This window comes from Podospora pseudocomata, chromosome 7 (genome assembly GCF_035222375.1).
Source record: "Podospora pseudocomata strain CBS 415.72m chromosome 7, whole genome shotgun sequence".
Lineage (NCBI taxonomy): Eukaryota > Fungi > Ascomycota > Sordariomycetes > Sordariales > Podosporaceae > Podospora > Podospora pseudocomata.
Window position 1 is genome coordinate 2,624,368 of NC_085891.1, and position 25,300 is coordinate 2,649,667.

Consider the following 25,300-nt stretch of genomic DNA (forward strand, 5'->3'; position numbering starts at 1 on the left):
CAATAACTCAGCCGTACCCTCAACATCATTCATTCTTCACCTTCTCCACATCCACTCCGACGGCACCAAAAAGACAAAAGCTACCTGGCATCCCACCTACATGGCCGGCTGTATGTACTCAGACAAGCCTCACAAGCCAAAGAACCAACCATGAAGTCTCTGTGTGACCCTGTCAGTTCTTATCTCCTGAAGACTACTGGCTGCAGGACACATCGGTCACATGACATGGCCTACACATAGTCCTGTGATATCAGTGTAGAAAAAGACAAATAGACTAGAACTTGGCATAGGCAAAGGCCTGGGGTGCAGCAGGCATACCCGTCTACCCATCGAGGTCTAACTCTCCACGAGTTTGCATCGAATTAACCAATGAGCTCGTGAATGTTCACGATGAGTAATTGAGGATATATCCAGAATGTCTTGAACGTAGGAGGCCTGCCCATTCGTGTGCGCTTCACTCGACCAGTCGGACACTCCGGCCCAGAGTCCGGTGCGTCTGACCTCGGCGAAGTGTGGCGTTGATTGAGGGAGGTGTCAGTGCGAGAGTGTCACGCTGGTCAAAAAAAGCAAGACACAAATCAGGCAATATGAAATGGGTTGTGGTTGCGTGGTTCACTACCCGCTTCCCCCCCCTTCCCGCCTGCGAGCCACTGCAGAACCGGGTCACACAGCATATGTCTTCTCTGTGGATATGCAGAGGAAGCCCTCGTCCGAGCAACTGTTTTGCCGCCCGCGAGGCCTGCTTGTCTGAGCGGGGAAAGGAAAACAAGCTATTGTTCTCCTCCAACAATGGCAAGTAGAAATACGGACCGTTTTCAGGTGATATATAAAACAGACGCCAGCCCGCATGCGGGATGCCAATTGGGTGGGTTGCAGACAGCCAGGAGAAACCCCCACAAATTCCAGAGCCAAAGATGGGGCTGTCCTACATAAAGACAGTCTGAATTCGGGGGCCAATTGAAGGATGTGGACGGGAAACGGTTTATAAAGTCGACGACAACAGAGATGGCGGTAGCTGGGGAAACCCCACGCTGACCCACTGGAACCCAAGCATCCGGGAATAGGAATGGGGCCGAGGGGCCTGTCATGTTGTTCTAGAAAAGAGTGGTGGATTAGTAGGGCTGGTCTAAACTCCACATTGTCGATGCCAACACCTACAGCTCGATGCGACGATGTCCTGCTTCTGCTGGTGAGCGAAGGGTTCCCCAGGGACGAGGGTGCTGGCAAGGGACTGGCTGCGGGGCTGCCGAGGGCTCCGAGGGACAGTGCTGCCATCTCCTGCTGTTTCCCGGTGTGATATGGGTCCAGCCAGCTCATGTGTGATGCTGCTTCTGTGCCGTCCTCCCAGACATCAATCAATTCAGCACAGAAGGATGGGGAGAGGTTGGGGAGACGCAGTGACAAAGGGGTCGGAAAGCACAAGCCAAGCTGAGCCCTGAGCTTCCAGCAGCCTGCATCATCCCCCACCTCCCCACCTCCCTTCTCGGCGACATGCCGATGGAGCTTGAGAGCTCAGGATTGGGGTCATCGTCAAAAACACCATGTGTTTGCCGTGGGGAAGGCCCAGTGGGAAGACCCGGTGGGAAGGGGAAGGGGTCGAAAGGCAGGTTTCCTACTGCAGTTTGGCGCTTGAGCACACACGGGCCCCACTGAAATAGGTGTCGGGACTGGCTGCCGATGGCCGACGTTGTGATTTTTCTGTATGCGATTGTTAGTGTGATTGGACCACTCGAATGGCCGTTTTTTTTTTCTTTGGAGTTGCTGATTCTTCGTTCGCTCGAAGTTCTTCGCCTCTCCAACTTCGAACCCCTCTTTTCCCTTTTCAACCTTCAACCTGCTCTCTCTCTCTCTCTCTCTCTCTCCTCTCACCTTCCACCCCGTCTCCTCCTTCTTCACACTCTCATCCCCATCACTTCTCACCCGGGAATGTGTTAAACCCGTTCCTGTCGGTGCATCCCATCCCGTCCTTCCACCTCACCACCCCTCTCTCTCCTGAAACCGCAGCGGAAACTGAGGTTCCAGTTGTCAATTGCGCCCCGGTCCACCGCCCGCCGCAAAAAGGTACGTGCTCCTCTCACTCTGCCCCGCCATCCGCACCAAGTCCAGGGTAGCTTGGCCACGGCGCGCCGTTTCCTCTTTCTGCCTCTGGCCTGTGTCGCCTGCTTTTCGCACAGAAAAACAGAATCGCAGCAGGTACAATACTCAAAAGCAAAAGCTCCTACCCTTGCCGCGGTAGCACCGAGAAGCCAATTCCAGAGCTTAACCATTGACTCTTCTCTCTGCTCAGTTCTCCCACCACACTCACGCCTTTCCCTCCTCCGCCTCCACCCTCCACCACTTTTTTCCTCTACCAACCACGCAAATTCCAATCCCTTCTCCGACCCTGAAGTGATTTTGTCTCTTCACATCTCCCGCTTCCATCAACCACCCGCCATTCACGATCCATTCACCTTCCCCCCTCCCCCCTCCCCCCCCCCCTAACCCCCTCAACCCAATCCTCAATATGTCTGCCCCTCAAGACTCTGTCCCGTCCAACGGCGCCGACCTCAACGAATCATTCGACCAGCTCAAGCTCAACGACGAGCCGCGCCTTGGTCCCGATGGAGAGCCGGCTCCCAAGACGGACGAGGAATACGCACAAACTCAGATGACCTTGCGGGCTATTGTGTCTTCGAAGGAAGCTGGGGTAATCATTGGAAAGGCTGGCAAGAATGTCGCTGATTTGCGTGATGAGACTGGCGTCAAGGCTGGCGTGAGCAAGGTTGTTCCCGGCGTCTATGACCGTGTTCTCACCATCACCGGCGGCTGCGAAGCCATCTCCAAGGCCTATGCCAAGGTTGCCTCTGCTCTGATGGAAGGCGCTCCTGCTATGGGCATGGGAGGCGTCGTCGCTGCCAATGGAACTCATCGTATGTGCTCTACTTGATGACCATCTCTGTTCACTGCGCTAACCTGGTGGGGCAACACAGCCATCAAGCTTCTTATCTCTCACAACCAGATGGGCACCGTTATTGGTAGACAAGGTCTCAAAATCAAGCATATCCAGGATGTGTCGGGTGTGCGCATGGTTGCGCAAAAGGAAATGCTGCCGCAGTCTACCGAGCGTGTTGTCGAGGTCCAAGGCACCCCTGAGGGCATCCAGCGTGCGACTTGGGAGATTTGCAAGTGCTTGGTCGACGACTGGCAGCGCGGCCAGGGCACTGTCCTCTACAACCCTGTGGTTCGCACAGGAACTGGCGCGGGCGCGCCGGCGATGGGAGGTGCTAGCAGCTACCCCCAGGAGAGGGCCCCCTATGGCGGTTCATCCCGTGTTACACGGACCGGCAACGGCGCCGACTTTAGCAATGGCGGCCCTCGCCAGTATAACCGTCGCTCCGATTCCGATGCTGCTCAGCGCGGCCCTCCCACACACGACGAGAACGGCGAGGAAATCCAGACGCAGAACATCAGTATTCCCGCTGATATGGTTGGCTGCATCATTGGCCGTGCTGGTTCCAAGATTAGCGAGATCCGCAAGACTTCTGGAGCTCGCATCTCGATTGCCAAGGTGGGTGCCTCTTTATCTGAGATGACAAGTGGTGTGTGCTGACCGGGGTGAACAGGCCCCTCATGACGATACCGGTGAGCGCATGTTCACCATCATGGGTAGCGCCAAAGCCAACGAGACGGCCCTCTATCTTCTGTACGAGAACCTCGAGGCCGAGAAGATTCGTCGCCAGGAGATGCAACAATCTGGTCAGGTTTCTGCTTAGGATGGAGAAGAGGACCAGAGAGGTCCCCGGCTGTAATACTTCGTATATGATGTACCTGAAGGAGTTTCCAAGGGTAGGATGATGGTGAGCTGCCAGCCACGATCCGGGCGTTTCTTTATTATTACTATTTGTTTTCCTGGTTGGTGTTGGATTTGGCAGTCCCTCGCTATGGGTCATTTCCAGATCTGACTGCCGCAAGGCACATCATTTTGGGGGGGGCGGGATACGATGTGATGACATTTCCTTACCAAAAGCATTTCGCCAGCCACTTTTTTCCCCGGCAGGCATTTCACTCCCTCACTCTTACCAATCTCATCTTCATCGGTGGCCGCCAAACGACGGATCACAATCACCCCCATCAACAATTAGCACCACAACTATACGGGCTCGTGGGCAACAAAGCTCTTGGGGTCACACCCACACAGAGAGCACGCCCAGCCACCGAAATCGAATTCCCCTCCCCAGTCCGATACGTCACACCACTTAGTTCTCGAATCAGTTCTCACAACCCCCTCTGCTTACAACGAAAAAAAAACCGATAAACACCAAAACTCTTTTCACCACGTCCAACCCATCTTATTTTCCGCCTTTACACCCCCCAACCGACGCTTGGACTTCAACATGCTCAATACAGCCGCGCGAACCGAATAGGTCTAGCCAATGCCAAAATTCACAGCTTTTTTTTTCCTTTCCAGTCTTGTGTGTGGACGAGGCGATGGTTTTCTGCTTTGCCTGCGGTCACCATCACTAGCTAGCTCCGCCACCGCTCTAGAACCAAGATTACTCACTTGTCTCTACTGATCTCTGGAGGGATGTAGAGATGGGGTATTTAGGTGTAGACTAGAGAAGATCAATATGAGCATTACGATGACTTTGCCTTTGCTTCCAGGCTGATTTTTATGTGATGTACTGTACATAAAAGTGTCGATGTGAAGGTCTGGTTTGATAGGTATGATCCAGGGTTGTCTAAGCTCTCTTTTTTAAAATCATCTAGGGTTATCCAGCCGTAACCCTCTCTTGGCATTTTTCTTTTCTGGGTTCCCCAGAGTTCTCGAATGCCGGAGCAGGGCCCCCCGCCGCTGCCGGGTGGGCCAGGGGGGAAACGGTGCGGGAACAGGGGAAGCAGCACTGAGCAGTTCACTAGGATAGCTAAGTGACAGGGGTGATCTTTCTGATAAAGCCACCCTGTCCGGAACCTCTTTTTGGTGACACACCACCTTGATGAGCGCGACGCGGTTTCCGTCTCATTGTGAACGCGATTTGGACAGATTGCGCCAATTGATTTTTTTTTCTTACCTAATTTTAGGAAGTGAGATTGGAAATAAATTCCAATCCACCTTTTGCGAACAGCAGCAGTTTGCGCAAAACTGACGAAAGCTATACACAGCGCGCAACCAACAAACGGACGGGTTACGAGAGACCAAGATGGCTCGCACCAAAGCCGCGCCGATCAGGCGGGAGCCGTCGTCTGAGTACACCGCCGGGGAACTGAAACGGACGGCGAGTGGACGGGTTGTCGAAGAGGAGAATGGGACGGTGGCGGAAAAGGTGGAAAGGGAGATTGCAGACGCCGTCGTCGTGGTGACGAAGCCGGGGAAGAAGGAGGCGGGCGTGGTGACGCTTGTTGTCTGCGTGGCGGGGATATATGCCTCCTTGTTTGTTTTCCTCTGTCCCCCTTTCCAAACAACAGCCGTGATTGCTAACGATGGACAGTCTAACCTGGGCCTACCTCCAAGAAAAGCTCACAACGACCACCCACGGCCCGAACAAGGAAAGGTTCAAGTTCTCGGTTTTTCTCCTCACAATCCAGAGCCTGTTTGCCGGCTTGGGCGGGCTGCTCTTCACGTGGGTGAGCACACCCAAAGGGGAGAAGATGAAGAGTCCGGTCCCCAACAGGGGGATCTTGCCACCGTTGCTGCTTGTCGCGGTGACGAACGCGTTGGCCGCGCCGTTTGGGTACGCTGCTTTGGGGCACATCGACTACATCACGTTCATCCTGGCCAAGTCGTGCAAGTTGCTGCCGGTGATGGCGCTGCATGTGACGGTTTTTAGGAAGAGGTACCCGCTTTATAAATACTTGGTTGTTGCGGCGGTCACGACGGGGGTGGCGGTTTTCACGCTGCATTCGGGGAGTAAGAAGCACAAGGCGGGAGGGGGAGGGAATTCGGGGCAGACGGGGTGGGGGATGTTGCTGTTGGGGATCAACTTGCTGTTTGACGGGTTGACGAACAGTACGCAGGATTACATCTTTGGGGCTGATAGGAGCTATACGGGGCCGCAGATGATGGCTGCGAATAATTTGCTGAGCGGGGCGCTGACGGGGGGGTATTTGGTGATGAGCCCGTGGTTGGTGAGGACGGGGGTGGGGAGGTGGTTTGGGATGGATGTTGCTGGGGGTGGGGGGGAGCTGGTGGCTGCGCTGGAGTTTTTGGGGAGGCACCCGCGTGTTTGGAGGGATGTGCTTGGGTTTGCGGTTTGTGGGTGTGTGGGACAGGTTTTTATTTGTGAGTTGTTTTTATCTTGAAGGGTCGTTGTTGATGTTGATGATGATGATGGTTGGATGGGTGGGTTGGCTAACAGGATGGGAATTTTCTAGTCCATACGCTCTCGACTTTCTCGTCAGTGCTGCTCGTTACTGTCACGGTGACGAGGAAGATGTTCACCATGATTCTGAGCGTGATTGCGTTTGGGCATACGCTGTCCCAGATGCAGTGGTTGGGGGTTGGGCTGGTGTTTGGTGGGATTGGAGTTGAGGCGCAGATTGCGAGGAAGGAGAAGTTGGCCAAGGAGGCTGCTAAGAAGGCGGCTAAGGCTGGGAAGAAGGAATAGATTTTTTTTTCTGGTGGGAAAGATAGATAGAAAGGGGGGAAACAGAGATACCGTACACTATAAGAAAGAAAGAAAGAGAGAGAGAGAGAGAGAGAGAGAGAGCATGTCATGGCATGGGGGAACTGTATATATGTGTTGCTGTGGCATTGCTTGGGTGTTGGAGAGACAGAGGTTTTGTATGATATTTGAACATTGACCGCTTGAGAGCATTTGATAGGCTCCTAGTTTGCCCCTGTTTGACCAGTCTTTGTACCCTCTCTATTAACCACCCTCACTACTGGAGCAACATGCCTCTCGCCCACTGCTCTTACAACCATCGAATCTTTGTGTGAAATAACTTGTTCATATACTTCATCTACAAGCCAAACTTGCCATCCCTAACTGCTTGTCTACGCCACCAATTCCCGCATTGTACGTAAACCAAACGACAACCTCTCTCCTTAAAACAGCAAACAAAACCCTCCCAATCCCATCCAGGTCAAAACTCCTTGTAAAAAAAAAAAAAAAAAAGAAAACCCACGCCCTGCGCTTAACAATTCAAAGCTATGTACTTGAGAAAATGCAACTTGGGCAGACAAACCGAGCATCTGTCTAGATTGTCTCCGTTCGTGTCTCGATCTCCTCCTGTCCCAGTCCTTGAAGACGACCAAATTGATAATCCAAATGCTGCAAAATGTCCCAAACAAAAAAAAAAAAAAAAGGTCCCAAAACTAACCGAGCGCCTTCTCCGTGTATGTATGTATGTATGTATGTTTGGGCCCAGCCAACAAAGCAAGAAGCACTTTCTTTACTTTGCCCCAACTCCCCTATTCATCACCCCAGCAACCAACCCCTTACATAACCGCACACCCCACCGTCCTCCCCCTCTCCCTCCCCCTGTGCCCCTGCTGGTGCACCCCCTGATCCTCCTCCAACACCGCCCTCGTCGCCGTCACCCTCCTCCGTCTCCTCCACCCCCCCGCAACCTCCATCTCGTTCTCCGCCTGCATGTACTCGGCCCACTTCCTCTCCACCCTCCTCGCACCCCCCAGATCCCCCTTCAGCACCCGCCTCGTATGCTCATCGACAGTCATCTGCCACGTATGAAAACACCTCAGTCCAATCACCTCCTTCCCTTTCCCCCCCCCGCCAATCTCAACAACCCCATCCTTTGCCGGTCTTGCCATCAGAGGCTCCGAGTTCCTAGATAGGATCTCGAGAACCCCCGTCCAGGTGACAAGGGGGGTATCATACACCGTCAGCTTAAGCGTAGTCCTCGGGAGGGGAGGAGAAGAAGAAGCCGATGATGGGGGGGATAGGCTTCGGTTCCGAACCATATCGGCCGCCTCGGTAAGAGTAAGGTTCGAAATGCGGGTGTTGTCCATCACGACTGATTTCAGGCTTGTGCACGCCTGAAAAACGGGTAGCATCCCCACGTCCGAGACAGAGTCACACCCCGAGATGGAGAGGTGCTCCAGCTTTGTCGAGCACGGGGCTCGAGACAGGGCCGTGAATGAAGAGTTGGTTAAATGAGGCAACTCTTCCAGGTCGAGGTGGGTGAGGTTGGGGCATGAGGCGAAAATTGGGTCGAGGGCCGAGTCGGTCAGCTGGGTGAGGTTCGACAGGGAGAGGCCTTCGAGGTGGGGGGTGACGTGGGCGAGGGATTTGATGCTGTTGTCTGATAGGCGGCTGCAGCGGGTGAGGTCCAGGTGGCGGAGTTTGCGAGGGGGTGTTAGAGGGCGGTTGGTGAGCATGTCGAATTCGGGGGTTGGTCCCAAGATCATGGTTCTGAAGGTGTCGTCTGTCATGTCGGAGCAGTTGGATAGGATCAGTCGCTCGAGGTTGTTGGTCGAAAAGATGGCGGTTGCTACGTCGGCGTCGGACGAAAAACCGCGGACACTGCTCGCGCGGAGGTCGCGGAGTTTGGGGCAGCCTTCGAGGACAAATCGGATGCCGCGGGCGTCCATTTGTTTGCAACCAGAAACATCGAGGGTCTCCAAGTCGGGGCATTCCCGGGAGATGATCTTGCAGGTGGCATTGTTGACTGCTGGGAGGCCGGTGAGGTTGAGGTGAACGAGCTGGTTGTTAGCCTTGAGGAGGGTGTGTAGAGTCGGCCGTTGGAAGTTACGGCACCCTTCCAACGAAGTGCTGTAGAGGTTGTGGCAGGCAGCAACCAAGCGCTGAGCCCGTTGCATGTGCTCGATTTGGAGGCAGCCCCTGAGGTTGAGATCGTGCACAAACGGTCCGGCCGTTTCCAGAATCTTGGTCAACGACTCGGCTGGGATCTCTCTGTAGAACTTTGAGGCGTCGAATTCCGTCCAAAGCTGGCCATCAAAGCACAGCTCATGGAACCTCTTTGACACTCGTGAGATCCGGACAAGCTCTTTTGGCGAGAGGAACGAGAGAACATAGATTTTGATCTCATTCGGTATCGTGTCCCAGAAATTGAAAATCTTGGCCCTCTTCTTGATTTCCGTCGGCAAAGAGATGGTCATCGGCGCCGAAACGGGGTGGTCAACCTTGCGAACCGCCAAGACAGACTCGATGCCATCATAACCCGGTGTCTCGACAGCCGGCGTTGCGGCAACGGAAGTCGGGGCGGTTGACACGTCTCCAAACGAAAAGTAGGAGGAACTGCTGCTCGGTTGGCCAAACGGTGACGGCGTCGAAGCCAGGCTCACACACGACAGCGAAGAAGCCGAGCTTCTATACGGGGCGCTCGACGCTCTGGGACGGCTGATTCGGGCACGGAGGCTCTGCGAAGACGATATCCGCTGCAGACCCCTCAAAAGTCTTTGCCGGCCTTTGCTCTTGTGCTGCAACACCGGGAATTGCTCAGCAGCATCACCTCCGGGCTGGACGTCCAAGCTGCCGGCCTCGGAAGCGGGGCTCGCCGGCGAACCCGGGGTCGTGTGGGAAATAGTGGAGTCGGCCATAACGGCGACAGGACCGGGAACCGTATCCGGAGTTTTGGTTTGGAATCTGACAAGCAAACGAACCACGGAGGAAAGCAAGAAAGAAGTTTCAAGTAATCAAAATAACGGATTCTAGAAGAAAGGGGGACAGCAAAGACGGTTATCAAGAAGGCAGTGCGTTGTTTATGGGTTCCCCCCCTTCCAATGGCGCCTCGGGATCGCTGAACCGGGAAGAGTGGCGCTGTTTTAAGTCAATGGTGGAGTGGGGGTGTTCCAGAATAGGGCAGTGGGCGAGGGGCAACGACCAGCAAAGACAAAGGACGAGTCCGTGAACCTCGTGGTTCCAGCGGCAAGTCCTATCAAGTTCACCAGCTGTTCCCTGACTACTCGTGGTCAAGCCCTGATTCGGTTCCTAGGGCCTTGTGCCTGTTTGAGAAGCTCGGGATCTCTGGAAACTTTGGCTGGTCGAGCTGGTGCAGATCAAAGCGGGGAGAGCGAGAGAGGCACTAGAGATTTGGAGGAATTGGATCTTTTGGGACCTGGCCGGCTGCGAGGTGTGTTGATCCGTGGGATGGTGTGGCCGACTTTCCCGGTGCGGAAGTGATTGGACCGTCAGGAGAAACTGCGAAGGTCTGGCCAGGACAGGGAGTTCAGCCTCAAGCAGTCGGGGAGCAATGGGAGCCAGTTGTTTCATGCAGGGGAGAGAACAGAAAAAGTTGAGATGGGAGTCAGTGCAAAGGCTGGGAGTTATGTAAAATGTCAGAAACAGGTCAAGAGAGAGACCGACGATAAGACAGATACCTAGATACGAATACTGTGCCTGGATGGATTCCCGCAGGGTCCTAGGACTGCAGCCAGAAAAGTCTGGTTGTCCCCCTCCCCCCCCACCGGATTTCTGATTTACCAGGCAAATGGCATCCCGAATACCCTTAGTCCGAATAGGATAACCAGGGAAAGGCAAGGGTTCTCCAACATTTGTGGTGGTGTGGTTGCACGAGTATCCCTGCATCCAAGCGTCCACCGTCTCTTTTGGGCCAGAGGACCCCGAGAACAAAAAAAAAACCAAAAAAACAAAAAAATGGAGGCCAGCTGCACTCAAGAGCCCGCATCTGACCAGCTTCGTGGCACCCATCGAGTCGTTCGTGACTTATACCACTGATGGCGATTGGTTCTTGGTGTTCCAATGTTTGTTTTCGTCGCCCATGCGACCCCTCCTGGTCTTATCTTATCTTTGTGGTTGATGTTGGCCCCGTCTTGGCTTCTGTTGTCTGTGATTCTGGTTGATCAAAAACATGGCGTTGCTCGACAAAGAGAGACGGAGCCGCCGTTTAGCCCGTCAGCACCATTGTTACCATGGAAGTGGTGGTCAGCAAAGCTCCGAGCTGGGAGTGGGTGGCCAAAAGACCCCTTATCAGCCCAGCTTATCCAGCGCAGATCTGCCCCTCACTGTCACTTATCAATCTTTACCCCGCCAATTCGCCATCCCGACAATGCCATAGACACAGCCAGCCGAAGCCAGGAATACCACCTCGAAACAGAGTCAGGTAGCGAGCGGACTTATATTTTGGCAAGAGAACGGAAAGGGAATATTCTGCGGGTGGCTTTCTTGGTGTGTAGGGCAAGGGGGGACCCTGCAGTGAGCAAGCGGTCTTCCAATGAGCATCACCTATCGGTCAGATGGCTTGCATCCGGGCCGTAAACCCAGCGCTTGGCTGCGCATAATTCTGGATGAAGAAGAAGAAGAAGAAGAAGAAGAAGAAGAAGAAGAGGACAGCATGCAACGAGGTGGTTCGCTCGGGGCAATAGCTCGCCATTCACATCTACTAACCATGTGGCTACTTGTAGGGATTCCAAAAAGTAGCATAGGGTGGGGAGGCGGTGGCAGAGCAAAGTCTGCTGACATGACTCGTCCATGACGAACGTCCCAAGTGACCGTTCCTCTGTGCAAAGCGTCAAGCAGGAACATGGGACTATGGCCACGGGATCATGCCAGTTGGAGGTTGCTTGAATTGGGGTCGACCATCACTATTTATGTAGTTATTTTTGTTTGATTTCTGACTTGTTGGCCACATTGGCCTCGAGAACATCTCCCGTCCTTCTGGCCGTTTCATCCACCCGAGATGGTGGGCCGGACACCGACCCGGCGCGGAGGGTCGGCCCCGGAAGCTTGGCAAAGTGGAGCCTTTCCACGGCCGGGCCTTCTTCTGGTGCTTCCCGAAGCTTGCAACTCCCCACGCTTGGCGAGTGGCTTCCTAGGCTTGGCCCATCTGCTGTGATGCCCAAAAAGAGCGAAAAAATGTGCTGGTGGACAGCATCACCTCATATAAGCAGCTGACCGCAAGATCCCATGATACCATCTCCCCACAACTGAGCTCTGAGTAATTTTGGCTTGACAGGTCGTAGTGTGTGTGAGAGCGATGTTGCTAGGGATGTATGACTTCGAAGCGAGATCGGAATACGACCTTCTACACGCGGGATGCATGCGGGGGTTGTTGGTGATTCTTCACCTCTGGCATTTCCCCTCCATGAGCGCTGGAATGAGATCACGATGTCGTGGTTGTGTCTTGGATTCAGGGCGATAAAATACCTCGAAAATCATGCAGGCCATGCGATCGTGCGACATTGGGGACCATCGCAGGGTCTAACCTGCGGAAAAGAAACAGCAAACTCTGGAAATGATCAACATGACAAGATGCTGGGAAGCTGCACGATGACCTCGCCCGAGACGTCTTTCGCCGAGTGGCTGTTGTGCCTCTGTGCCTTTTGTGCCACTGCCCGTAGTGGCTGCTGGAAGCCGTCGTCGTCTGAATACCTCCCAAGGTAGTTCAATATCTGTCAGTTAGGCAACTGCCGGAGGGCCTTGCAACGATGAGACCAAAACCCAAACACCTGCTGAACCCCAGTTAGCCTGCCGTTCTTTTCACATGGGCCCCCGCGTTGGGACTGCAACCAATGCAACGGCAGCCATGCGGATCTCACCAAAAAGCAGGGAAGGAATTCGAGGACAGAGGGTTTCGTTCGGGGTCCACAGTGCGTTTCCAGCAGCTTGGGACTGTGGCGGGCTTGGCTGGTTGGGTTGAAGGTGGTCTCTAACTGGGCAGAGAGAAGCAAGCCTGCAGCCATCCTCATTTCGTGATACCGGCGGGGGAACAGGAACACGCGTGTTAGTTCATCAGAGATATTACACAGCCTTAACCCGTCCTGGATGCCTGGAGAAACGGACCTGTGTCATGCCGTTGTTGTATCGAGCATTTGTTGACTTTTGCCCTTTGAAGCGGCAGAACAAAAAGCCACTTCAGCGCTTACCGCGCCGGGCCGCGGAGGTCTGTGTGGCCGTTTGGGGCTTTTTGGCCTCGGGATGATCACTGCGGCCAAATGTTCTACCGTGTGCGCACTGTGCCGCGATGGGCTGCCCTATGGTGGCCAACCTGAACTCCCCCTCTGCCCGCCCCATCACTGCTCGTCATGCACATCCAAACTTGGGGCAGCCCGCTAAATACTTGCAAGAGCGGACCCAGCGAGTGACAGATCATCCTCACAATCTCGATTTCGCTGCAAACAACGTGCGACGGCCAGCGACACGATTCCATCAGGCACCTATCCAGACTTTGAGAGAACCACAAGGCATCTGACTGACAGCAGCCACGGTCGAATCAACTCGAACCCATCCCTCCACTGCTGCCCGTCGGTTGTCCAGTCGCGGTCGCAGCCGCAGTCGCAGTCGCACTCTTCCTCAACGGGCGCTCCGATTTCGAAAGTGCATGCATACCTCACCTGGCAGCCCTATCGAGAGCTTCAAAAATCTGCACCTCGTCGCCTGCACTCGCCGCTGCCCTACCTCCGTACTCAAGACACCAGCTATTTTCTGCGCCGCCAAAGTACTAAGGGACCAAATACAAAGAGGGGTGGGCTCTGAATCTTGTCTTGTCTTTGAGCTTGATCACACCCGACAGACAGACGTAGCTTGGGCTCGACTCTTGCCAACCCCGCCAGCCGCGAGCCAGGAGACACGAGACACGAGCCACGAACCACGAGCCTCTCTCCAACACATACCCTTCCATACGCATTTGCTACACTGCAAACCACTGAATACACTCTGCTTGCGCCAATTATGCTCGGTGTATATGGTGGGAATCATGACCATGGTGGGTTCCACGGATACCTAATGCTACGCCGCTCTTCTTTGCCCGCACAGTCGGAGTCAGTGCTGACAAGGGGCCAACCCGATGACAGGCGACGAAACACGACACGATGCCGAGGAGCAGCGTGGCCGGTCAAGGCTCTCGCCGGGCTTGCACATCCCAAAGAACCGAAGCACGGGAAACCTAGGGCATATGGGCGGTGATAACTCTGAAAAGGCTCGAATCCGATTCTCGTTTGATGCTGGGCCCTCTGCCACGGAATATGACACCATCACAAGGTTAGCTCGAGTCGAGATGTGTTGGGGCTTCGTCACTGTGTTTGGTCTTTGAACTGCCTGAGCTGAAAATACTGACATGTTGGTCCTTTCAGGAGCTCAATCATGACGGACCACGATCACGGCTTGGGCCTGTCAGGGCTCAGGCGCATCCGGCAGCAGCACAATCCCGTTCGAGCTCCCACGATGCCTTCCTCTGGAAGTCGGGCACCTTCTCTCAGCGCTCTCACCAGATGCTCGTCCGTTTCGGTGCTGTCCGACATGGGCAACACACCCATCTCTCCTGGCCCAACTTCTCCTGCCTTTACTGAAGACCTGAACCGCTTTCCGTCCGAGTCGTTGCATTCCTTTTCGTTTGCGCATCAGTCTGAAGACCTTTTGCACAGCCGCCAAAATGTCCTCAAAAAGTCCATCGAGTTTATGAAAGATCGGATGGGCTGGTCGGTCTCGACGAGCGCTGCCATGGCCAGCGCGCAAGCTCGGGTCACTGGTGACGTGGAGATGCAGAACATGCTGGACCTCCTCGCGAAAGCCCAACTGGTAGGGGCTGGTAACATTCCAAATGGGGACCTTAGCATCCCCACAGGTCCACTGAGTGGTCCTGCAACCATGTCTGACGAGAATGTGTTTGATAAGGAGTTCATCCCGAGGACTGAAAGCCCAGGTCCGATTGAGAGATCGCCCTTGTTGTCCCCCTTGACCCTGGAACCTGCTGAGCTGAAGGATGCGCCGGCTACTGCACCCCTCCCCAGACCTCAGCTCCTCATGGGAGGAGAGCCCGACTCTGAGAGCTCATCGAGAACCCCCACCAACGAGAGCGGCACGACAGCAAAAACGCACACAACCGGGAAGACGACACCTCCACCTGCTATTCGTCCGAACGCTGCGCTGAAGCGGACCATGACCGACACTGTCCAGATATCGGTGCAGCAAAAGCTTATGGACGCCATGGCCCAGCCATTCCTTGCCACCGAGCCGGTCCAAGCACAGCACATCATCTCGCGAAAATCACCTCAGCAAGCCTTCACTCCCATGATCAACACAGCTACCTCGCTGCCGGGTGCGGCACATGGCTCCACGAGATGGGTACCTGCCGCCCAGGCCATTTTCACCACAGAGTCGAAGCCACCATGGACGATTCTTGCCGCCAACGATCTTGCCTGTTTGCTTTTTGGTGTGACCAAGGCCGAGGTCAGGAAGATGGGTATCTTGGAGGTGGTGCAGGAAGAAAGGCGGAACTGGCTGTCGCGAAAGCTGCAGGCGGGCGTGCACGACGATGCGGGAGATGGCTCTGAGAACGATGCCCCGTCACCGACGAAAGTAACCACGCCGACTAAGAGTCTGCTCGGTGCTCGCGGGGGTGGAATCACGGCAAAACTCTTGAGCAAGCCCAATTCGAGGACGCAGGCCCCCAAGACTGGCCGGCGACCTGCAACGATCCACAACGGCGACCCTAAGCCACCAAAGCCGGGGCATGCTCATAACAACAGCAAGTCTAGGGGCGTGCTGCTGTGCGGAGACGTGGTCCCGATCCAAAAGCGAAACGGCGCAACGGGTTCGGCCAGCTTGTGGGTGAAGGAGAAGAAGGTGGGCCTCATCTGGGTCTTGGAGGAGATCCACGAGGACGTTGCGTATGTGGACGTTGACGAAGACGGCAACGTTGTCAAGCTTTCCGGTGCGCTGGGCCCTATTTGGGGAGACGAGACGATCCAGCCTGGCCTGGACGTTGGGCGGTTGATACCCCGTATTCCGCGCCAAGGCTTTGACCCACGGTTCGGCGAGGTCGACTACTATGAGATTACCAAGAAGAAGTACTACACCTGCCGAAACTGCGACAGAATCAACATTCCGGCCACAGTCGAGCAGGTCCGGGGGACAACTGAACTGCGAGTGTCCAGTTTCCCCCACATTGCCGGTATCGTTGTGGTAGCCCCTCAGAGCTTGAAGATCAAGAGCTCAAACTCTGTCTTTTGTGGCGCCCTTTTCGGTCACGAGAAGCCGGACGGGATGTCTATCAACAGCCTGGTGCCAAACTTTGACAGGATCCTTCAGATTCTGACGGACGAAGATGGCATTCACTTGGTTGATGGCATCGTGATTCCGGAGCACTCCTTCAGGAAAGCATCGGCCTTCCTTGCCCTCAGAGAGGGCCGGCCGGATGCTGCAACGGGATTTTTGCGGCCCGAAGGTCTTCCGGCCAAGCATCGGGATGGTTCGGAACTCAAAATCGACATTCAGATGCGCGTGGTGAAGAGTGAAAACCAAACCACGATCCACGAGGAGGTGGTCGAGGAGGGGAGCGATGACGACTCGGCGTCTGGGGGAGCCAACGACAAATTTGTGGTGCCACACACAGAGATGGTTTATGCTTTGTGGATAACCTACTCTAGGCACCTGCACGCATCCAGAACAAATTTGGGAGTATCGTCGCCGTTGCTCTCTGGCGCTGCCACCCCGCTTCACCAACCGTCACCTGGACAAACACCCGCGCATACACCGGTGGAAATGCAGTCGGATTCCGACAACGAGCCGCCAAAGGAGGAACAGACGGCCGCCTCCTCGCTGGCGAGACAGCTGAAGGACGCTGCTTACAACGCCGCTGCCAAAATCACCGGGGGTGCCATCAAGGGCACCGAGGCACCAATGGAGCAGCAACAACCGGCGATCGCGGCTGATGCCAAGTCAGAAACAAAGAAGAAAAAGTCGATCGACGACTTTGTCATCCTCGAGGAAATGGGACAAGGCGCCTACGGCCAAGTCAAGCTGGCCCGTTATCGCGACAGCGGCAAGCGCAGCATTCTCAAATATGTTACCAAGAGGCGCATTCTGGTCGACACGTGGACGCGAGACAGACGACTGGGTACCGTCCCGCTGGAGATCCACGTGCTGGACTACCTGCGTCGCGACGGCTTCAAGCACCCCAACATTGTCGAGATGGAGGACTTTTTCGAGGACGAAGTGAATTACTACATTGAGATGGTGCCGCACGGCTTGCCGGGGATGGATCTTTTCGACTACATTGAGCTTCGCGCCAACATGGAGGAGCAAGAGTGCCGGAGCATCTTTGTTCAGGTCGCGAGAGCGATTCACCACTTGCACACCAAGGCGCTGGTGGTGCACCGGGATATCAAGGACGAGAATGTCATCTTGGATGGGGAGGGAAGGATCAAGCTGATTGATTTTGGGAGCGCGGCGTATATCAAGAGCGGGCCGTTTGATGTTTTTGTGGGCACCATTGGTGAGACTTCTTGGTCACTTGTCAGAAACTGTGGATTGCTGACATTAGATGAAACAACAGACTACGCAGCCCCAGAAGTTCTGGCTGGCAGGCCCTACGGCGGCAAAGAGCAGGATGTATGGGCGTTGGGCATTCTGCTCTACACCATCATCTACAAGGAGAACCCGTTCTACAGCATTGATGAGATTATGGACCGGGACCTGAGGGTGCCGTATACCATCAGTGACGACAGCATTGATCTCATTCGGAAGATGCTGGATCGGAACGTGGAGCAGAGACTGGATATCGAGCAGGTGTTGGCGCATCCTTGGTGTAGGATGATGGAGTAGATTGGGGGGTTGGATGAAGAGAGTGATAGAGAGGAGGAAAAGAGGCGGTGGCGTGATGATACCCCGAGGTTTTTAGGAAGGAGGATAAAAATGGAGAGTGACAGAGAGATGGTTTTAGGGGGGGGGTGGGGTTGGGGGGGGTTGGTTGTGGATTAAAACAAACAGAAGCTGAAGCGTTTTTCTTTCTTTGTTTCTTGTGCTGCTGTGGATGGTTAAAGGGAATCGTGGATGCATGGTTTATGGCGTATATGATTATTGAGATGAGTAAAGATGATGAGGGGGATGAAAATTGATGGGTTGGGTGGTATATTTCTTTGTGTTTCTTTTGTGGTGTTGAAGAGACGAAGAGATGTCGGGTTAGAGGAGGAGATTGAGACCGAAAAGAGAGAGAGAGAAAGAGTGTATGATGCTGATGATGATGGGAGAGCTACATTATATTTTTCACCACCTCTGTTGTTGTCATGGGAGTAAAGTCTGGTATACATTATTTTTCTTAAGTCAATCGAGAAGTTGTGAGTGTAGCGGGCGGCTGAGAGTCGTTCAAGCGTGCTATTCAACGGTGTTTGCAGTGATGGACAGAAACAGCGGGCTAATGCCAACCAAGCCAGGAACACCAATCACACACAGCAAGGCCCCCTTCTTTCTTCCAACGGTGGGGGGGGTGAACAGTCTACCTGTGGAGAAGTAGTCATGTCCACGTCCCCTTCAGCATACTTTCGTAATCCTCACTTGTCCATGCGACGACGAAGAGAAGGAGGGGGCCACACATCTGGCGTCTCTCACTCCCCGTCGTTATGGTCCTCCTCCTGCTCTACCTCCTCGTCTCCTGGCTCGGAAGAGCGAGCGTGCGTTGACGTTGATGGGGACGTCCTCGCCAAGCATGTCAACGTCTTCAGGCGCTTGCTCGTGCTCGGGTAAGAGGGACATTTCTACCTCTCGGGATAAGGGGATGGATCCCCACTGATTTTTGGCTGCTGGGGGGATTGTTAGCGTTTTGTTATTCGCTACGGGTTTTGATGCCCCTCTACTTGGAAGGGAAAGGGCAAAGGGGAGGGATGAAGTGAGGTCATCGCCGTCTTCTTCTTTGGGCAGGAGAAGCGGGTATGGATGTTGGGGAGGGATGTACCGGCTTCTCTTCTTGTCGATGGCCTTTCTCTTCCTGGCGGGCGCGGGCGCGGGCACGGGGACGAGGACGAGGACGAGAACGATCAATTTGCTGATTATTGTTTGTAGGCCGTTTCAATGGGTTGTAGATGGGTGGATAGCATTGGGAGATGGGGTCGGGATGAGGTAGGGGGTTTATATATGATAAAGGTGAGGGTGTACGAAAGGCTGTTTGGGGTAGTTTTGGACATTGTGAGGTGGGTGGAAAGTTTTTGGACATCGTGTATAAGTGGACGGGTTAGAGTTATCGATGTATTTGAAGTTTGTCTAGTCTCGATATTGCTGTCTGGGCTTTTGAGTAAAAGGAAATGGATTACAATGATCTCTGCATCGACATGACAAAAGCGGCATTGGTATCTGTTTTCTATATCGCTGTTCCGAAAAAGAATACTGTTGAAGACTGTGTGGTTACGTATCCAGAAGCGAAGCTGCTATTCAGATTGCATTATTGTTTTCAGAAGTGATCTGTGTATCACTTCTCAACCTCAAGCCAAACTCGCATTCAGGTGTTTACAAAGCGGTTTGCTGATATGCAGGCACGGTTGTCATTCTCGTCAAGATTTCTGCATCATTTCGGGTCACTTGAGGCTCTCCATATCATCGTCTCCGGTGGCCCAAAATGTGAAGAGTCGATTCAAACTTTTCTGCCCCCCCCCTTTTGCCTCTGTCCCCATGTGGCGCTTTTAAGTTGAGCAGGTTCACCCGATAGATGAGTCTTTACTGTTCACTTATGTCATTTGCGTCGTCTGACTTGGTCATATTTTCGCTCTTTTAACCAGCCTTTCTCTTCTTTTCCGTGTGATGATCTTTCTATCATCACCATCACCACTAGAACAGCTGTTCTGTTCACCTTCCCCAAGTTAGTCTTATCCAAGCTTTCGCATTGAAGACTTGGAATTGCGTTCTTCTTCTATTCTCTGTTACGCTCTTTCTCCTCATCATCTAATCGACCAACGCTGACTTCTCCAAAGACAATGGGGACTACCCTCTCCTGTTTTCGCCAACCTGGCGACGGGGCCACGCACGGGACGATCGAGTTAGGCAAAGCTCCATGGGCACACTCGCTGATAATTCCGTTCCGTCAAGCTCCAAGAGCGTATGCCCCGATGCTTCAGCCATACAAAAGTTCAAGGTCACATCCTCTCATCATCCTGTCGTACAAAACTCCAAGGCCACATCAAATGATCCCGTCGTGCAAAGCTCCGAGGCCGCATCCTCCACCGAACAAACTGGGCAACACTCCGAGATCGCAACCTCAGACGCTCCCACTACACAAAGCCCCAAGGCCACCTGTCCCAACAATTCCGCCGTGGAGAGCCCCGAGGTTACAGCACCTCCACCATACGAAGGACCTGAGGACAAGTTCCCCAACACCCCAGTCACTCAATGCAAGCGCTGCAAACGTCTCTTCGAGCCTGGAGCTTTTGAGGATGGTATAGGATCACCGTACTGCGACTGGTACCACACAGGTAAGCAAGGCATGCCACGATAAGCCATCAATTCCCATCTGACATGGCTCAACAACTAGGGAATTACGTGTCGTTACGTGAATTCATCGACGAGGGTGGGGTTGATGTTGACACGAGCAACCACCATAGAGGTGAACTGGATCACAAGAATGTGTGACCATGCTGTCTACAAGAGAAATCGATATCTGAGGGCCCTTTTGTAAGCAGAGCCACCCAGGATTGGAGGGGGCTAGACAAGGGGAAGCGTGGTTGTGTGGAGTACAAGGGGAAGCATACTGCGGTTTGAGGGTCCCCTCTGAGGGGGTGTATCACAGGGCATTGGTTTGGCAGAGAAGAGATAGCAGGGCCTGTATGGTCTCGAATATGGCATGGAGCTACCGGGGCCGCCAAGTACAAATTTATCTGGAATGCGGGTTCAAATCTACATAAACTGTTTCCAAGCATGATCTCTCGGTGACCACGAATATATCCATAGAGGTTCCGATACAATCCGCACCAAGATACCTTGGTGCCTTACCTAGGTAGGTAGCCAGAATCGCACCGCACCACCTTCCTTCCTTCCCTGCTTGCGACTATACCGCCTTGCCTCAGGTCCTATTGCTTCCTCAATTTTCAAACTAGAACGACAAATACCTCTTCCCCCTCATTTCTCTCTTTCACTCTCGCAACAACTACACTCAAACCATCGACAAGATGAGCGACAGAACCACCAAAATCCGTCGATGGAAAGTCGATTTGTGAAATCAGAAGACGAAGCCGACACCAAGATCACCGCACCTCCCTCTCCCCACAAGGCTGCGAACAACAACACGGAGGTCAAAAAGGGCGCGACCCGTCACTGAAAACGTTGCAGGAGACTGTTCGAAGTCGGTGGCGGCGGTCGAGAGAATGGCGGAGCATCGCCCTTGTTGCGACCGGCACCATCCAGGCATGTCAGGTTGCCGTTAGTAAGTTAGTAAAGCTCGACTGACAACCAAAACCAACAGGAAAGCTCAGGGTTCTCCACAAGCTCCTCAAAGATCGGGGAACTGATCTTGACATGACGCCTTACAACCCGCGGGACCTCGAGAAGAAGGTGTGGGACTGTTGCTTGAACGTCAAGTCGTCGAAAGAGAAACCTTTTATCTCGAAACGGACGCAGGAGGTTTTTGAATTGGACAACGGGAGACTTGGATGTAGGCGATTCATGCAAAAGCATTTTGCGGTTTAAGACACAAGGGTGTCTATCAGGGGGAAATGGACTAGTGTAGAAGGGAGGACGAATATCAAGCAGCCTTGAAGCTGGCATGAGGCTATAATCGAAATTGCCCACTTACCGGAGGAAACGCGATTTGAGTTTATAATATCTTGCTCGTCCAGGCGTGATACATTGTGCAGATACATACTCCACCATTCATCATGCTCATGTAGCTTCATCTCGGTCACCAGTATCTCCACGATCCTACATCGCGAGCGTGAGGGCTTCCTCTGAGCACCCTGATAGCACTTTCAACAGTTTCAACTCAGATAGACATCTTCTTATTTCGGCAGCAGAAAGTGCCCCTGCCCCTAAAACTCGTCCTACAATAGTCCACATTTTAAAAGAAATCCTCACAGTTAACCCACCACCACAAAACCTCTCACCGATACGCCAACTCCTCATTCGCCCTGAAATTACACCTGCACTTACACTCGGGAACCGGACACTCCCTATTACTAGCAAACCACTTCCTCGCGTGGTCCAAATGCAGGACGTGCAGGCACTGCAGACAAAAAGTGGGAAATCTCGCCGCTAGTTTCATCTCTTGATCCTCTCCGCTTCTTACTCCTATCCTGCCACCGCCGCCACCGCCGCCACCGCCAATTCCCCCCGTTCCTGTGTTATGATGCCAATGCCAGGCCTGGTCACTCCTCGGCAGCCCCACAACTTCCAAACAGACCACGCAGCGAGGTAAATGTCGTCTGCAGGTGGGACAAGAAATTCCACTGGAGATCATCTTGTCTGTAAACGGATTGTTGCTCCGGCCTTTGGAGGCCTTGGAGGTGTTGCCTGCTGGGATGATGGATATCGTGGCTGGGGATGGGTGGGTTGATGAAGCGCTTGACGCACAAGGGGGTAACAGCATAAAATTGGGGGTGGTGCCCTCGTGACTAGGAGGGTGGTTCTGCTGGGTCGACATTGACGTTTCCGCGTCACAATACACGCAGCGAAGAGCGATTTGACGGCCGGGGGGTTTCACTGTCGGTCGGCCGAGGTGTTTGCTCCGTTTGGTGGACTCGACGTCAAATTTCGCGCGGAGGTAAAACGCGTGGTGACGTTGGAGGTAGCGGCGGTAGGCTTCTCTGAATGCGGTTGCGCGAACGTCGTCGATGAAGCGGGGGGAGCAGATCGAGAGCAAAAGTGAGGCGGTTTGGAAGTCGTTGAACTTGTGGACATAGCTGCAGAGGATGTCGACTAAAGAGTCTGTGATGCCTGTGAGGACTATCCCTTCAATGTCGCCAGAGGAGATTGCTTTGTTGACTTGGGCTTGGAGCCAGTAGTCCAGGTGGTCGTCGTCAAAGGTTCGCAAGGCGATGAAGATGCGGTCGCGGAGAGGGAGGGAGGGTTGGTCGGCGACTGAAGCCCAGTCGCCGGTTGCGATGATGGAGGAAATGGCGCGGAGATAGGGGTCGGTTTTGGAGGCGACGCGGGCGTCAAAGTCGAGGGTTTCGACCTTGTCTTTGCCTATTAGTTGGAGGGCGAGGGATACAAACAAGAGTTCGGGGTGCTCGTTGCTGGCTTTTTTGAGAACTTGGACGGCGCCTTTGATGTCACCTCGGAAAAGAGTGTTGGCGGCGACCATGGTGTACCAGGTTGAGTCTTTCTTGAGCGTCCTGTCAGACATGGCCTCTTCACACTCAGACTCAGAGGATCGACCGTAGCTGCACATTTCCAAACACATCTCTCGGTGGTGAGGCCTCGACGTCGGCGCCGGGCCGTCATATTTGGGAATGCCGAGCTTTTTGTTGATCGCGTTGAGGCAGCGTTCCCACCCGGCCTCGTCTGGTGGTGGCTCGCCGTCGGAAAGTCTCATGTGCGGTCGGCTTCCGAGATCGTTTGACCATATTGTGTAGACGCCCAGGTATCCAATATCAAGAGGGTGCGACATCATCCCCCCATCAGATGCCGCCTCCTGAGCGCCAGAAACCCACGCCCACACATCCCTCAACCAGACATCATCCGACACAATCTCCATGTTTTTCTCATAGTTGAATAAGTACCCCTCCTTGGCTCGCAGAAGCATAATGTGATCCAGCACATTTCTTGCTTTGGGCGAGTTGCGGGCCAAGTTCATAGTCTCCATGAGGAGTTCCTCATGGCGGTGGCGTTGTGAAGGCGGCTCGGCTTGAGTGCCTACCTCTGTATCCTTGACCATTGATCTCAGCGCCTTCAGCTGTTCTGCAACAGTAGTTGCGTTATGAAATGCTGCTGGAAGCTCGGCATCCCCAGAGACTTGAACAGCGAGGACTTCTTCGGGTAGTGTAGCAAACGTCTGCTCTACCACAGCAGCCACGTCAACTTTGTTGGAGCCAAAGACAGGCTTGTCGAGGAGAGCGGTCTCGGTTAGCAATGGCCCGAGCATGGCTTGTGAATGAGATGGTTCAAACTTCATAAGGTCTTGATAGGGTGTGTTTTCTGCCACATGTCAGTTATCCATAAAGTGAGTGAGATGGAGACAAATTACCCTCAAATCCTCGATGTGGCGGTTGCCATGGGACCATTTTGTATGGGTATTCAGACGTAAAAGATGGCTTTTCGACCACATCCAATGCTCCGTTGGCCCTAAGGACCAGTATGCGCGGTTGAAGAACCGGGGAGCTCATCGTGATCCAGTCAAAAGACACAACTTTGTCATTCTTGCGAGCTAGGTCGGCGTAGAGAGGCTCGAGTTCGCGCGACCGTGCAACCTCGAGCAACTCCGGGCTTCCTTCCACAACCAACTCTGGCTCGAGATGCTCGCGCCTTGTGTGCAGAACCTTGAGTTGGCCTGTCCGTGCCAACATTGCCAGCAAACCAGGTTGGTCACGGCAGAAACGAAGGGCCCGGATAAATGAATTTTTGTTGTCCGTCAGTGTTGAATCTGCCTCCTCTTCAACGGCATGGTCCAAACGTAAAGCGCCTCCCGGCGGTAGGCTGTCGGACTGCACAGCTTTGGCATATACTGGATTGACATGATGCTGATCAATGTAGCGTCGGTCCCAGACCATCACACCAGGCTTATCCAAGGCGGAGGAGGCAAAGTAATGTGGGTCGGCATAGTCGATGGCGAGGTTGTTACAGCACCCTGTTCGGAACGTAATTGCCGCGTTATGATGGTCTCTGAGGTCGTGCAATCTCAATCCAGTCCCCTTGATGCCCGCGACCAGAAGATTGGGGTCGTCCTCAAAGAACTTGACACTCGAAACGGACACACTTGGTTCGAGCCGGTCGGTAGGGTCTGAAGGGGCACTGATGTTGGTGGGGAAACCCCTCACGGAGGAGTCGATCCCGGACAGTCGGTTGACGTCCCAAATGTAGAGGCAGTTGTCATTTCTCACTCTTTCCAGAGCTACTGCTAGCTTCCCCATCGTGTTGAAGGCCACAGCGTGACATGTGCGTGACATTTTGAGTCCCAGCTCAAGATAGGCGTTAGAGTTGTCGTCTACTCGCAAGAGGTTGACCACGCCCGTTGATGTTCCCACTGCCACCAGACCGGGCATTGAGGGTGACCAGTCATAAGTGGTAAGTGGTGGGATGTCAGCGTGTTTGGCAACTTTCCGGTACTCGAATCGTCTGCGCTGGGCATGTCCTGTCGGCTCATACAACTGGACCATGCGGTGTTGGAGGTTGATGTGTATGAATGAGCTATAGGAGGCATTGGGTGACCATTTGATCAGCCCTGGCTCGGACCGATCCATGATGGCAGTTGCGCGGTCTGGCTGAGGTGAAGACGATGTGATGAGATTCAACAGCTCCGCTACCTCGTCAGTCGGGGTACTCTGTGTGTGGTTGAGCAGTGTGTCGTGTGTTCATCTGCTGAGACCTGGTTTCATCATCAAAGAAGGAAGTTTCATCCAAGGTATGAGACTCGTGGAATTAGTAACTCTTGTCAAACATAAAAGAGCGAATTGGTTATTTTTTTCGAAGCTGGATCAAGGTGTTGTTGAGAGCTTCCCTTCACATGGCTGATGAGATGAGGTTATAACTTC

The 25,300-nt window shown here is 53.8% G+C and overlaps 6 protein-coding genes across 6 annotated transcripts; 4 read left to right on the plus strand and 2 right to left on the minus strand.

Moving 5' to 3' along the window:
* Window positions 1–1,677: 1,677 nt before the first annotated feature.
* On the plus strand, window positions 1,678–2,392 carry QC762_0111900 (uncharacterized protein; the record flags this gene model as incomplete). The annotated part of the gene is made up of 3 exons (XM_062884324.1): window positions 1,678–1,710; window positions 2,005–2,061; window positions 2,288–2,392. 3 exons carry the CDS (start codon window positions 1,678–1,680, stop codon window positions 2,390–2,392), a joined length of 195 nt encoding a protein of 64 aa, XP_062739596.1.
* A 111-nt stretch (window positions 2,393–2,503) lies between these two features.
* Window positions 2,504–3,752, plus strand: HEK2 (RNA binding protein, heterogenous nuclear RNP-K like protein; the record flags this gene model as incomplete). Its single annotated transcript, XM_062893754.1, has 3 exons — window positions 2,504–2,909; window positions 2,970–3,547; window positions 3,603–3,752. 3 exons carry the CDS (start codon window positions 2,504–2,506, stop codon window positions 3,750–3,752), a joined length of 1,134 nt encoding a protein of 377 aa, XP_062739597.1.
* Window positions 3,753–5,177: 1,425 nt separating this feature from the next.
* HUT1 (UDP-galactose transporter) lies at window positions 5,178–6,867 on the plus strand (the record flags this gene model as incomplete). The annotated part of the gene is made up of 3 exons (XM_062893755.1): window positions 5,178–5,407; window positions 5,466–6,256; window positions 6,349–6,867. The coding sequence occupies 3 exons, from the start codon at window positions 5,178–5,180 to the stop codon at window positions 6,579–6,581; spliced, it is 1,254 nt and encodes a 417-aa protein (XP_062739598.1). The 3' UTR covers window positions 6,582–6,867.
* A 547-nt stretch (window positions 6,868–7,414) lies between these two features.
* QC762_709130 (uncharacterized protein) lies at window positions 7,415–9,496 on the minus strand (the record flags this gene model as incomplete). The annotated part of the gene is made up of 1 exon (XM_062893756.1): window positions 7,415–9,496. The coding sequence occupies one exon, from the start codon at window positions 9,494–9,496 to the stop codon at window positions 7,415–7,417; it is 2,082 nt and encodes a 693-aa protein (XP_062739599.1).
* Window positions 9,497–12,484: 2,988 nt separating this feature from the next.
* On the plus strand, window positions 12,485–17,971 carry FUN31 (serine/threonine protein kinase). Its single transcript, XM_062893757.1, has 4 exons — window positions 12,485–13,620; window positions 13,709–13,895; window positions 13,988–17,130; window positions 17,191–17,971. Exons 1-4 carry the CDS (start codon window positions 13,587–13,589, stop codon window positions 17,457–17,459), a joined length of 3,633 nt encoding a protein of 1,210 aa, XP_062739600.1. The 5' UTR covers window positions 12,485–13,586; the 3' UTR covers window positions 17,460–17,971.
* A 3,740-nt stretch (window positions 17,972–21,711) lies between these two features.
* Window positions 21,712–25,009, minus strand: QC762_709150 (uncharacterized protein; the record flags this gene model as incomplete). The annotated part of the gene is made up of 2 exons (XM_062893758.1): window positions 21,712–23,729; window positions 23,797–25,009. 2 exons carry the CDS (start codon window positions 25,007–25,009, stop codon window positions 21,712–21,714), a joined length of 3,231 nt encoding a protein of 1,076 aa, XP_062739601.1.
* Between the last annotated feature and the right edge of the window lie 291 nt (window positions 25,010–25,300).

Bases quoted from the DNA above. Each gene is read 5' to 3' on its own strand.
- FUN31 (XM_062893757.1), top strand. From the start codon at position 13,587: ATGCTCGGTGTATATGGTGGGAATCATGACCATG. The intron at 13,621-13,708 runs GTGGGTTCCACG...ACCCGATGACAG, and splicing joins TGGTGGGAATCATGACCATG to GCGACGAAACACGACACGAT. The intron at 13,896-13,987 runs GTTAGCTCGAGT...TGGTCCTTTCAG, and splicing joins GAATATGACACCATCACAAG to GAGCTCAATCATGACGGACC.